Below are 14,051 nucleotides of genomic sequence, written 5' to 3'. Positions count from 1 at the left end.
AGTCTTAACCAGCATCCATATTTAGGATAATTTGGCTTTTATCCTCTGACCTTTTGCTGAGGTGAGCCTGTCCCTTGGGTTCTGGCTTACCACCCTGTGCTGCTCAGGGTTGGGGTGGGGAGAGGGCCACCCTGTGAGGATTAGTGGACATCAGCTATCACTACCTGAAGTCCGTAGAAGTAACTCCCTCAGCTGCCTATAGAAATCTGCTTCATTCCTCCACAGCTGCCATGGGGAGAGTTTGACATGACCTCCAAGAACTGCTGATTTAAGATCAGAGGTGAGCAAACTACACATTTTTCTCATCGCTTTGGTTTTATATTTACACAGTATGGAAATACCTGTTCTTTACCTGCAAGCTTCTTCTTGGCTAGTGTGAGCACCTTTTGAGGAAAATGTTAGGTCACTGCCATGCCCAAAACCAAGTCTGTGGGGTTCTGGCTGAGGGTATCCATAGCTCACTCTCCCTTTGCGCCTACTCTCTTCCTGGTTCCTCAGGAGATTGTGACAGCCCAGCACTTAGCGTCACCACAGTGACCAGCCAGGTCTAAATTAAGTATGAAATCATGGGAATGCTAAAATTTCCCATGCAGCTCTGCATTTTTTTTAAACGTCTCAAGTTGGAAAATTGTACTGATCAAATCGTAATCCATAGCTGGGCATACCGTGGGGTGGGGTGGGTGCCTGAAGCCATCAAATTTCCTATTCCGTGGTTCCCAGTTTCTGGGTGGCATTGCTATTTGTCATTAGTGGGTATTTCTAGTCAAAGTTTATTAGAAACGGAGACTCTCTGGCTCAGGGATCACACACAAGCCCCTGTCCTTGGAGGCGGGAAGGGTCTGAGGGCTGTGCTTTATACTTCCTGGAGACCAAGGGAAGCCCTACCTTTTTGCCCACCACAGAGCCCCTACAGGCCAAGAGAAAAATCTGCCATAGGCTTGTGGCTGGAGTTCGACCGGCTACTGGGTCTGGTTGGGAGCCTGGACTCTCCATGACACTCCAAAGATGGCAGGGAATTGAGCTATTTGTCAGAAAGGGGATCCTGGGAGTTGAGAGTTTGGGGAAAGCATCTAGTCTACCCTATCATTTTAGAAGTCTAGTCACTGGCTTGCCTGGTGTCTCAGAGTGGTCACAGTGCTTGACTTAGATCTCTGGTTTCTTGTGTTCTGATTTTGTGTGCTGTGCCACTCCACACTGTTTGCTTTGTGGCATGATTTTTTAAGAAAGCTGTCCATGATTGGTCATTTGCAAAACTACTTTGAGGAGTAGAAGGGGGATATTAAAGAATTTCTTTTTTCCTTTATGGCATGATTATGCATCCCCTTGGCCCAGTCATCAGGGTGTTTGATCCTTGACCCTGTGAGGGAGGCATAGCTTGTCACATCCCCATTTTCTAGATAGGGGAATGAGGCTAAGTGACCACATCTGATACCCAGGGTGCAGCCAAAATGGCCAGAACCAGGTTCCTGACCGTGGTGCTTCATTCACATAATCTTTAAAAATGACTGCATTTCAATACCTGTGTAGTCTATACCTGCAGGCTGCTCTTCTCAGAGACTAAATGGTGTATACATCGGTGAAGAAAATTGAAATTCCTTATGTGTGTTTTCAGTACATGATTTCTGCTTTTAGAAAAATTAAGGACACGTGAAGTCATAGGAAGCTGTCTGACATCTAATTAGAACTCTCCTGTGCTTGTTCCAATGACTGTCGAATCCTGGGAGAATCCTCTCAAGTGGCTCTTTGTGGGAAGACCTCCTGCCTTGTGTGAAGGATGGCATTGGCCAGCACGAGGGCAGGGTGTTTTTACCTGGTCAGTCCTTTAGGTCTTCACCAGACCCTAGGTTAACTGACACCTCCCTCGAGCTCTTCCACCCCTGGAAGAGAGAGGAGAGTGCATGGGTAGTTTAACTTTACCTGCTTTATTATGTACAAGTCAAGTCTAAAATGTTTCTTTTCTCTCAAAATTCTTTAAGCATATGAATGCAAATTTTTTAAAGCACACTTTTTGTGTAGTGATATAAATTTTAATTCTCTACCCAACAAGAGATCACTGGAATTTAGATGCCCACGTTCAGTTAGTGAAGAGGCCTGCTTTTTTTTTTTTTGGCTTAATCTTTCTTTTTCTGGTGTGTGTAAAGGATTTTTTTTTTTTTTCCATTTCTCCTGTCTGCATGAGTAGTAGTTATAGGCTCTTAAGTTATTGCTAGCTTGGCTAATGCAGAGTCATAATAGTCCTTTCTCTTTAGGCTGAAATGATTACTGTGGAGAAGAATGTGGCACTGTCCATATTGTCCTAACTGGACTGTTGTCTTCTGGAGAGTCAGCTCAGTTTAGTCATGTGAGCTTCGATCTCAGCCATCCCCTGACTGAGCCTCCTTGTAATGGTTGTGGTACCCTTTTCCCCAGTAAGAAGGTGGAGATGTTGCCTCACTCACAGACTGCACACACAGGAAGATTAAAACCATCTAATCAAGGCTTGCAAAGCATTTCACAAACTTAGTGTTTCTGTGTGTCATACAGTGACACATGACACTCACTTCAGTATGCCTATAATCACTATGAGAGCTTGGGAAGAGTGTTGTGTCCTCTCAGCATTATCCCCAGTTACTGTGTGTATGGAGGTTTGAACAGTGTCCCCAGCAGATTCTCATGTATAGGGTGAGTGAGCTACACCAGTGTGATGCTGCAGGAAAGATGGCTATACCCTCTTCCCACGGCTCTCCCTGTTGTCTGCCTGGAGAAAAATGAAGTACGTGCGAAGTCACAGGAAGCTACCAGACATAAATAGTTCGAGCTAAAGATTTTTGGGGTGAAGATTTTCAGTTCAGTTCACTCAGTAATATTTATTGATTATGACTGGATTGTCACAGTCATTATCGATTGACCTGTGGCCGTTAGCTTTTGGAGAGAGGGAGAGACAATTATTGTTATTCCCTCATTGCTGGTCTTGATCCCTGCTTCCTGAAAAGCCACTGTCAAAATCTGTAGACCCTGACAAGGTAACCATCTTTGCAGCACACGGTCAGCCATGTGCCTTGGCATGACAGAAGCACATTGGCAGAGAGACACATGAGCTTTGACCAGGGACCCATCTGTGCTGCTGGGAACCAGGAAAACTTCTTTCCCGCATAATGGGAACTCTAGATTTAGAAGGAATTTCCCCACCCAGCTCTGCAAGTCCTTGGAGCACATTTTTATGGAATTCTTCTTGCCTCTAGGGGCCTCACTCTAGCCTTGGAATTTTTTGTTTGTTTAGTTTTGTTATGTTTGCTATTTTATTCAGTCTACTTCCAGTCTCCACTGTCTTTCAAATTCTCAGTGTGTTTTCATATGTTCCAGAATTTCCTTCCGCAGCTTGTCCCCTGTAAATGTGATGATCCAGCTCTTACTTGATGGTCACCATCATAAGCCACTCTCAAAAAAGAGTGATGATTCCAGACTTTGACTGTGGGTGCCTGAATTTTGAGGAGTGACTAACTTTTCTGGGAGGACACAGCTCCTCAGTCAGCCTGGGGCCATGGGTCAGGTGTGACAGGAGAGTCTGGTTGGTGTCCCCGTACTTCTACTTGAGGCCATCTTGGAGGCTCTGGAGAAGCCAGTACTCTCTGTGTTTGTTGTTTGGCTGTTGCTGGTTTTCTTTCTCTCAGGGCGCTCGTTGCACAGGGCTCTTTGCACATGTGCTACAAAGATGTTCACTCTGTCTGTCAGAGTCTACACCAAATCCCTAAAGAGATTCTGGCAGTGGCTTTTCAGGGATCAAGGATCAAGACCTATGATTAGGGAATAGCAGTAATCATCTCTCTCCCCGCAAAACTTAACAGGGCTGATGTTGCCAATGATAAAAGCACACATTGCTATAGGTTACAAATGACCACATTGGCTCATGCATCTGAGAAGTCCAAGGGATAAATGGCTTCAGGCAAAGGTGGACCCAGAGTCCAGAGGATGTTCTGTCTTGCTCCTCCTCTTGGCTCCTTGGTTGCTTTTGCCTCGGCTTCAGATTTAGGTAAACACTGGCCCTGTGGTGGCTTCTAGCAGCTTAGCAACCTGCTGTTTTCCCAGTGGTTTCAGGGCCCATCCAGACAGGTATCCAGGTGGTCTAGTCTGGATTGTCAGCCTGCCCCTGAACTAGCCACTGTAGGCTGGCTAGCCATGGTGGTCAAACTGACTGGGCCTGGACCTGCTCCTGGCCACCTTCCCCATGGAAGACCAAGGCTCTTTCTAAGATAAGGGGATACGGATGATGCATAGACAGAAACAACAGATTCCACTTCCAGAAAATATTCTTTGGCTTAAAGATCCTTCCCTAGTACTGGGATCTAACTGTAGAAAAGCGAGTGTCCCCTTCCATGAATAGACTGTGACTTTTGATGTCGAATCTCTCCAGAGTTCTCGAGGGCCTTTAGGAAGGCCTGACAGAAATATGCATTGCCCATGGTGAGACTTCCCCATATCAACTGATATGTTCAGTTTCTTTGCTGTTGGTTGGATTTTATCAACTCTTTGTGGTTACCAATGGTTATCTCATGTGCATCAGAAACCCTCATTCTTAATAAAATGAATTATGAATTAATACAATTTCAAAACAGGCTTTTCAGGGTGGAGTCTGGAGTGGGGCATTATGGTGGGAGTTCCTGGTTATCTCATCCAGGGAAATCAGTGGGCATCCTCTGGTTTCTGTTGCAGCTGTGTTTGGTATGTGAAGAAAGATTTGTTTACCTTGCATAGAAAATCCTAACTTGAAGTTATATTGTTGTCTCCATTAAAATATATATATATATGTATATGTATATATATATATATGTATATGTATGTGTAAAGCTGTAACAAAATTGTATAAACTCACATGCTTCATTACCACTTATCATAAAATAGTTCTAAGTAATACCTGATGATAGAAATAGATTTCTAAAGGCATTTCTAGTTACTGATACTCTAATGGCATTTGTCCCTTCACTGTCAGTATATATTTTATGAAAACGAATCCTCCCACTTTTTTTTTTTTTGTACTTTAACAAAGTTTATTTTGCTTCCTGTTTTGACAATGTCCCCCTGCCTGCTGTCCTCCCTATATCTGGAGGTCCTGAATAAATGATTGGATGTTTGTGAGCTGACCACATTTCCCCAAGCTTGAGTGAAGAGCCCAGAGGTAACAAATTATGCCGTTTTAGTTGCTTTTGTATGTACATTAGTTCAGGCTCAGCAAGTTGGAAACAGAAGAAAACTGGCAAATTGAGAAGGAAAGTTTGGAAAGTGGAACATGCAATCTATTAAAAAAAGACTGAAAACAAAACAAAACTCAGATTCTAGAAATAACACAGGATGTGTACTTGAGGATGGTGTATGTTTGGGCTGACTTTTGGGAGAGAATACCTGGCATATGTTTGTGGGCAGGGGAAATGTTTGTTTATCTGCCTAAGATTGAGGGGGAGAAGTTTTAAAATAGGAAAATGAGGTCTGAGGTCCACATGGACAAGTGCAACAGAGCCACAGAGGTCCACGTCTGCCATTGGAGGTGGCTTGGAGAGCCAAGTGCCCAGGCTGGCACTGCTGTGGTCCTGCAGCCCACTCACCTATCACTGGGTTCTCAGCCAGCATTGGAAGTTTCAATTGGCAAAGTCTCTGGTGAGGCACGTAATCCAGTTGGCCTTGAAAATAGTTTCTTGGAGGTGCATTTGGTGTCTTATATCCAGATCTTGCTCTTCTCACCATTTGTCGGTCCTGAAAATGGCTCCTGTCTGTGGCTTTAAGAAAGTAACAGGCAGCCATTCAAATTACATAGACTATATATTTTTTTCTGACTATAACAAATATTTTATTAGCTTTTTCTTTCTTCTCGAAGCCTGTTTCAAAGAGACCGCTAACATATCTTTACAAGTTGAGCTTGTTAGAGGAAGCCCCTGCCTTAGTCTGTAGCCCTTATTTTTAAATTGTTTGGAGTTCCTTTCTGAATTTGGGAGAGCAGAGGCACCTCAACCCTTGCTCACAGGAATTGCTGCCTTTCCTTTGCCATCAAACGCCTGAGAGGCTCCATGGGTGCCCTGCCTGGGCCTCACAGCTTCTCCCTAGCCTCTCCCTGGGACGACAACAGATCTACCGTTTTGGTCCACCCTCCAAGGTGGCAGGACTAGAGGAGGGGCAGCAGAGCCCAGGGCATCATTTCTCCTTCAGGATATGTATATATTCTTTATTATGTTTTCAACCATTTGGGGCCCTTTTACAAGGACCATTTGCTTTCATGCTTAATAGAAGCTGTTTCCTGACCTGGAGAAAGGAAGGTGGCTCAGGGTCTCTTCAGAGGTATATTCCTGCTTCTCCAAGATGTGGGACGGTTGTACCTGCCGTGCACCAAACGGAATGACAAACGGAAGTGCCTGGCGGTCCTGGGCACATTGTAGAGCCCCTGAGCATTAAGTACTTCTGAATGTTACTACTGATTTTGGTGCATATTTGCACTTTAAGCCGGGAGGTACTCATTAAAAATTAAAGTGTTCTTTTTTCCTTTTTGAGACCCATTCCATTTCTGCCAGCAGTGAATGTTTCTGTGAATGAAAAACCTAATTAAATCAAATGTGCAGGTCACTGTGAAAGTTTTTATCCCTGGTCCTTTGACAGGCTTTAGAGGATTTATGAGAGCTGGTCAAATAGTGTAGAGGCAGAATATAACTGCCTTCAACTGAAGCCCCATTCTGTGGAGGAAGAATTCTTGTCATATTGGAGGGTGGAGAGAAGGCCTTGTTGGCCAGAGCAGATATATTGTCACCTGCTCTGTCTCTTTCTTATTTGTATGGCTACATGTGATGAATGATCACTAATTGCATTTCCTGTGACTTTTCCCCACTCCTGACACCTTTTGTTAACTTATTCTTTCGAAGTGCCCATTACCTGTCTGAAGGTGGGGGCCATTCATTGTTTCTCTGGCAGAAGCAGCACAGCAGCTTGGCAGAGAGTAAAGGCCATTGCAAGAGGAGGAAGGAGGGTTCTAGCCAGGTGGCCTCAGGTTCCTCATCTGTACCAGGGAATGAATAATCTTTACTCGGAAGGTTTTCATGAGCGTTAAGTGAGCCTGGCCTGAGAACTCCAGTAGGCAGTAGTTGGGGATGGGGCAGTAGATGCTGGAGGAGCTTTGTATCAAGACCGCAGCTGTGCTGCTTTATCTTTGGCAGTCCCGGAAGTCTTCTGAGCCCGTGTCCTCATTCTATAGATGAGGAGTAATCTAAGTTGCCACTTTCATTTTATCCACTCAGGTCTCCTCAGCTTTGAAGACCATACTGAGGGTTATTTCTGGCAAAAAACCTTTCTGCGAGTGCCCTTTACAGCCCCCAACAGCTAGCTGAGGCAGTTGTTCTGGCTTTCCATCTTTAGCTCCCCTGTGTTCACTTCCATCTCCTGCCAGACCGTGGCCTTCCTGAGGAAAGAGACATTGTTTTTAATCTATTTCATGCATTTATTCAGCAGAGTTTATATCCATGTCAAGCACCCTGCTAGGTGCTGGGTGTTCATTAGTGAACAAGACTAATGGGGGTCCCCAAATTTGTGGACCAGAGCCCATTGTCAGAGACATGGATCTCACTCTAGCTTGGTAAATGTTTCTTTTCTGGAGAGAGAATAGATGTGTTTGTGGCATAAGACTTGGTGAACCAGTTAATGCATAACCCTGAGCCTCAGTTTTTTCCTCTGGACATGAGGGGATTGGAATAGAGCCAGGTTATTTCTTAGGTATACTTTAAGCTTGGGCTAGATGCTGGAGACTTTTGAAAGCCCAGTGGAGGGCCTTAGCTGGGCTCTGGAAGAATAGTTGGGAACCTTTATAAAAAGTCAGGAGGAAAGTGATGTTCATCAAGTAGTCCCTGGGGCAGTTAGAAGCACTATGGATCAAAGCCAAATGTTAAGCAATTTTGAAGAGGTCGATAGGCATTTTTGAGTTAAGATATATCTGAAATAAGAGGCTTTCTTTCTCCCAAAGATAATTTAAAATCTGTCAGGATCAACTTCCTCCAACGTTATGATTCTTCTATAGCTGGCTTTTGCCATGAGGTGAAAATACAACCCATAGAAGAGCCATTCCAATGGAAGCATTTTGAAAATAGAACAAAAATAGAAAGTAGTTATAATGTTTACTTGTTTTCTTCCAGAGGCCTAAACTTGAGTTTAAATTTTATTCATTAGTAACCTGTAATATTGATCTTATCTTAGTTTTGAAAGAAGAATGGAATCTTTTTCATCCTAGAGAGGCTGGATATGTCCACTTACTGCCTCCCTGACATGCCCCAGTACCTGCTGTTTACAAAAATGTCTGCACCAGAGCCTCGTACTGTCTCAGAGGAGCTCATGGCACAGTGAGTGTTTTTATTTCTTTAGGTCATGGCTTCTGGCTTCTTGGACCTGAGCCTCCAGCAGAGGAAATGACTGTCAGGGATCTTGCTCCAAATCTGTTACAGAGACTGAACCTGAACCTTCGCAGGGTGCAGACTTGTCCAGGAGAGGAAAGTTTCTCTCTTTGAAAGGCTTTACATTTGTAACGAGGAAAATAAAGATGACGACATCATCTATCAGACGGCAGATGAAAAACATTGTGAACAATTACTCAGAAGCCGAAATAAAAGTTCGAGAAGCCACCTCCAATGACCCATGGGGCCCGTCCAGCTCTCTGATGACTGAGATCGCGGACCTGACCTACAATGTGGTGGCTTTCTCAGAGATCATGAGCATGGTGTGGAAGCGGCTCAATGATCATGGCAAGAACTGGCGGCATGTGTACAAAGCTCTGACGCTACTGGACTACCTCATCAAGACAGGCTCTGAGCGGGTGGCCCAGCAGTGCCGAGAGAACATCTTTGCCATCCAGACCCTGAAGGACTTCCAGTACATCGACCGTGATGGCAAGGACCAGGGCATCAACGTCCGCGAGAAGTCAAAGCAGCTGGTGGCCCTCCTCAAGGATGAAGAGCGGCTGAAGGCTGAGAGGGTCCAGGCTCTCAAAACCAAAGAGCGCATGGCCCAGGTTGCCACAGGCATGGGCAGCAACCAGATCACCTTCGGTCGTGGCTCCAGCCAGCCCAATCTCTCCACCAGCTACTCGGAGCAGGAGTACGGCAAGGCTGGGGGATCGCCAGCCTCCTACCATGGCTGTGAGTAGTGGAAGCTCTCCCCACCCCTTGCCAGAGCATGCTGGCTGCAGATGCAATAGCGCTGGGCAACAGGGTGGGTGCCCTTGGGCTGAATAAGATCTTGCATCTGTCCTCCATTTTCAGCTTCTAACAGCCCAGACAACAGTGCTATTGGTCTGCATCCAGTTATTGTTATGAAGGGACTTTCGGCCCCTTGGCTGCCCTGGCTTGGGGGTCTTGAACCCTCTGCTGCTCTGTGGTCTGCTTCTGTACATCTGGGCAGGACTAGCCCTCAGGGAGAAGATAGGCATAGAGGCAGGTCTCTCCTGCTTCCTCCTTGGGGAAGGACTATAGTGAAGGGATTGGATTACCGTACAGCGGGGAGTTGACTGTATTTGGTAGCTAGGAGGAAACAAATGCTCTTTCTAGATAATCTTGTTTCTTTACTCCCCTATCAAATGTTTTTCTAATGACCGGGCTGCAGGTCTCCTGACTGGCTCAGTATATTTTCGACTTCAGCATCACAGGGCATGAGGTGGTATGTTTCTTTCTCACTTAAAGAGCAAGAAGGGGAAACCTCTTCAGGTGTTCGTGTGGGCAAGGCCTCCTTTCCCAACAGGTGGACAAGAGTTCTTGGTGATTTGGTTGCATGTCTGGGTCTGCTGGGTAGGGCTACTCTGTTTTCTTGTTTTGCATGTCGGATTACTCTGAGTCTTTCCCCAACATTCAGAAGAGATGTCAGGGAACAGAAGTAAGAGTTCAGGGCCTGATGGAAGCTGGTCTCTCTGAGCTGCATGGGCATCCTGGTTGCTCACTGAAAGAGGTCTCAGGAATGGCGCCCCTCTGCCTTTCTAGTGCGATGTTGAGACAGGTGGCCCTGGTCGCCTGCAGTGCGGGCTGGGGTGGGAGATACAGAAATTGTGTGTTCTGTCTGTTGACATAAAAGTGCAGGTCCCCATACCCATTCTTTTTAGAATCAGTAACACTATGTCAGCACAACAGAAAACTTTTTTTTAGAGGAAGTTGTTTGTAGTTTGACAAACCCCTGTAGACCCTTGCCTAGTCAGTGGTTCTGTTACCATACCAGTTACTAACATTTCCTGCTTTTGAAGGTTTCGATTTGACATTGTATAGCCACCAGCAGCATTTTGAGAAATGTGTCAAATAGGAGATTTGCATAGTAAAGTTAGGACTTCCTGTCTCTAGGAATTCTAAATTATTATCAAGCTTGGACAGGTTAGTGTTTTCTTGTCCCATTTCTGGTTATTGTCATTTCCTCACTTAGTTTGAATGGCTCTGCGTAAACAAAGGTCGTGACCTTCGTGAATGTGTTTGAAAAAATATAACCTACATCTCTAGAGGTCCCCCTCTGGGCTAGGGTGCACCAAAAAATGAAGCTTGCCCTTTAAGAAGTAAAGTTGTCTGTTTCTCTCAAGGAGCCTCTTTCCATCCGCCAGAAAAGCCCCTGTGAGTTGAGTTGGTCTCTAGCCTCCTTGGCTCCCTCTTTGGAAAGTGGCTGTGCTATATGGTCATGGAGAGCTGCCCTTCTACCTGCGTTTTGCAGTCATTGTTCTTAAGAAGCTAAAGGTTACAAAGTGAGGAGCTGAAATAGTGTCCTATTTCATCAGTAGTTTGTGGGACGTTCCAGGTGCAGAGTGTGTCAGGGTGCAGGAGTCCTGGAGGTCTGGATCGTGCCTCTGGTTATAGGTCCTATCTGGCCTTGCACTGGTTTGCCTGATGCTCCTAAGACCCCAGCTCTAACGGTTTCATGTTTCCTCAGACCTTGAGCTTGAGCTGCATGTTCAGGGTCAGAATGTGGTCAGCAGGCTAGTCACTGCCTCCGAGTTAGGCATTGGCCTTGGCTCGAACTCTGCTGCTCCCTCTTCCTCTAATGGCTTGTCTCTCTTCTGTATGTATGTGTGTGTGTGTCCCCGCCCGACAGCGCCTGAGGCCTCGCTGTGCCCCCAGCACCGCACAGGGGCCCCGCTGGGTCAGAGTGAGGAGCTGCAGCCGCTGAGCCAGCGTCACCCCTTCCTGCCGCACCTGGGGCTGGCCTCCCGCCCAAATGGTGACTGGTCCCAGCCCTGCCTCACTTGTGACCGCGCAGCCCGAGGTGGGACGGCGGTTTGCTTTTCTCCTTCCTAGAAATGCTGGGCAGCTTGCTGGGGTGTGCTTGTCATATCAGTACAGCCAACTCTCTCCCTGTCTCCTCTGGGCCTCATGGTCCAGCCTCCAGTGGACCTAGGACCCTTTTTGTCCTTTCTCACTGGGAGCTTATGTCCTAGCCATGCTCCCCTTATAGAATCCCACATCACTTGCTAGAAGTTCTGCTGAAGGTTTAATAGGGGAGCTGCTATTTGGGTCAGGCATGGGTGGTTGTCCATGCTCTCCTTGTGTCCCCACACCCTGGAAAATTGCAGGGTCCTCTGCTACCTGCCAGACCTAGGTGTGGTGGAAGATCTGACCACTTGGCTTCTTGAGCCAGAAAAGTGTGGTTTAAATCTCACAATGCCAGGCAAACCTGAGGGCCTTGGAGGATCGTTGTTGGAAGTCATCATCCCTGATGCAGTGATACACGCCTTGCTGGGGACAAAATGGGGTTGTTTTTGCTTCTCAATTAACTGTTCTTGAAATCCCCATTACTATGGTAAACAGAGAGTTAGCTGTACTGTCAATTCTAGGTCACAGTGTTTGAAGATACCTATTCAATGGTTAACTAAAAATGGGGCTTCTCTTTTGACTAATTATTAATGTATCCTGGTTGGAGTCTACAACTGTTGCAGGTTAACTGAAAGTAGATTTTGCTGTTGCCTACAAGAAAACGCTCTCAATCTAATCTACCTTTGGTCCCAAGTAGAGCCCTGTTACAGAGAAGAAAGCTGATACTAGAAAGGGCACTGATGAAGGGCCTTTGTGCAACTTCCCGATAAAATGGCCAGCCTTTCTTCATTCAGCCCTGGAAACAGTTACTGTTCATTCATGTCTCATTAATAGTACAGCTTGTTTGACTTGGGCATTTGTGTGATCACTATAGTTAGCTCTGGGATATTTTCCTTCATTTCCCTGTCTTCCCCTAACAGTTCATACAGGATTTTGTAAGGAGGGATCAGCTTTTCACTGTAGAGAATGCAAAAGGTTAAAGTGTGTTTTCAAGGAGCTCTCCAATGCACTGAGTTACATATCTGTTTCTCCCGCTAGATTTCAGAGGTTATTCCTGGCAAGTTCTCAGTGTTCCCAGAACTCCAGGAGCTCCCCCTTTGTTTTTCCCGAGTTCTGCCCATTCAGTGACTGGTAGGGTCCGTTTTGAGTGTAGTGGTTAATTTTGTGTTCACCTGGCCCTCCACCTCTCTTGGTGGCAAGCTGGCTCTCCTGGGACATTTGCATATTAAAATCGTGCTGTCATGCTTCAGCCATCCTGCCACTTCTTCTCACTGTGGCCAGAACCAGACACCCTGCTCCATCAGGCCAGTCTCCTCTACCTTTGCAACTTTGCCCACACAATCCCATCCACTTGGGGGCCTCTCCTGAATATCTGGCTCAAGGTATACAGCCCATGTGGATTTCTCTTCTTCTTTAGCTCTGGTCGAAATTAAGGATACAAATGAGTTTTGTTTTATTTTTCACAATTTCTCATGCCCCACCCTAGGTGAGTTTTGGGCAAACAAGTATTGCACGGTATCACCTTTCATCCTTTAACCGTTTAGTGTGTGCGTTTTTCTCCATATTTTACACTCTCCCTGCGATGAGGGCTGTTTGAGGGTAGGACCCTACAACTGCTTTCTGTTCTTAGCACCTAACAGAATGTTCAGTGTAAGGTAAATGCTTAATATATGCACATCCACAGATTTGCTTTGAACATACTAGCTTGGAGGAGTCAGACTGATACTAGCCATCCAGAAATGGTTTTGTGAAATGCAGACTGTGATTCAGGGAAGACATTTGTTAGGGGCACACTTAGGACCCCAGAACTTGCAGGGAAGGCCTGGTGGGCATGAGTACAGTCTCAGGGTGGGGGCGGGGGAGGCTGACTGCTAAGAAGGCCCCTTTGTGGCACTTTGGCTGCTGTTCTGACTCAAAGTAATCATGGTGATGTTGAAGGAGCGCTTCCTTTTCCATGCCATATCCATTTATTCTCCCTGTGCCTCCTCTCTCCCTCTCACCTTCCACATACATCTGTAGATCTAACCTTGGAGACCTTTCAAATACTGTCCATCTCTAGTTCCATGGCCTTGATTCAGTGCCAGCTTTCTGAATGGTGTCCTCTCTGTTAGCCTTCCTGTTTTTATCCACTCTCCAACTTTATAATTGATGCCCTGATCCCAGGTCTCAGAAGGCTCCTCTGGATCCCAAGGGTCCCTACAGAGTCCAGCCCAGAGCCTTTGACATGGCAGATAACTCCCTTCCCTGGTGGTCCTTGGCTGCTCTCTGCCAACTCAGGTCTGCTAAGGTCTGCCTTGGGGCAGCACTCTGAATAAAGCCTGCCCCAGCTGCACTGTGGCTCCCATGTTCCTTTGTTCATTCAACAAGTATTGAGTTCCTGTCATGTGCCAGGCACTGTGCTAAGCACAAAGCAGAACCCCCTGCCACTATTAATGAGAAGAGAGAGACAGTAACATTATAGAGCACGATACATGATAAGTGCTCTAGAACACAGCAAATGAAACCCAAAACAAGCTAGGCAAGTATGAGGAGTAAGGAAGGTGGTCTGCAGTGATAAAGAGGGTGTCAGAACAAGTCTCTTTGAGAAAGTGATATTAGAGCAAAGATAGAAGGAGGAGGTAGAGCAGGTAGAGGAGGAGGTAGCTATGTGAAGGTCTGGAGGAGTATTCCAGGCAGAGGGTAAGAGTATGCTCAGGGTGTTCGTGAAACAGGAAGGAGAACAGGAAGGTGGCCATTGTGGCTGGAGCTGGGCGAAATAGGGTAGGGGTGGGGTCGTGT

At 46.1% G+C, this 14,051-nt stretch overlaps 1 protein-coding gene across 3 annotated transcripts in view; it reads left to right on the top strand.

Moving 5' to 3' along the window:
* The first annotated feature begins 223 nt into the window (after positions 1-223).
* EPN2 (epsin 2) overlaps positions 224-14,051 on the top strand; it is a 55,924-nt gene continuing 42,096 nt past the window's right edge. The window contains exons 1-3 of one of the 3 annotated variants that reach the window (XM_025044339.1): positions 224-280; positions 8,365-9,134; positions 11,056-11,226. In XM_025044339.1, coding sequence (XP_024900107.1) covers positions 8,540-9,134; positions 11,056-11,226 — 766 coding nt within the window. In that variant the 5' untranslated portion in view covers positions 224-280; positions 8,365-8,539. The remainder of the gene's footprint in view (positions 281-8,364; positions 9,135-11,055; positions 11,227-14,051) is intronic. The other 2 variants (XM_006908423.2, XM_015586667.2) reach the window with 2 other exon arrangements.

The sequence above is a fragment of the Pteropus alecto genome, unplaced genomic scaffold (genome assembly GCF_000325575.1).
Source record: "Pteropus alecto unplaced genomic scaffold, ASM32557v1 scaffold52, whole genome shotgun sequence".
Lineage (NCBI taxonomy): Eukaryota > Metazoa > Chordata > Mammalia > Chiroptera > Pteropodidae > Pteropus > Pteropus alecto.
This window is presented reverse-complemented; position numbering and strand designations above follow the sequence as displayed.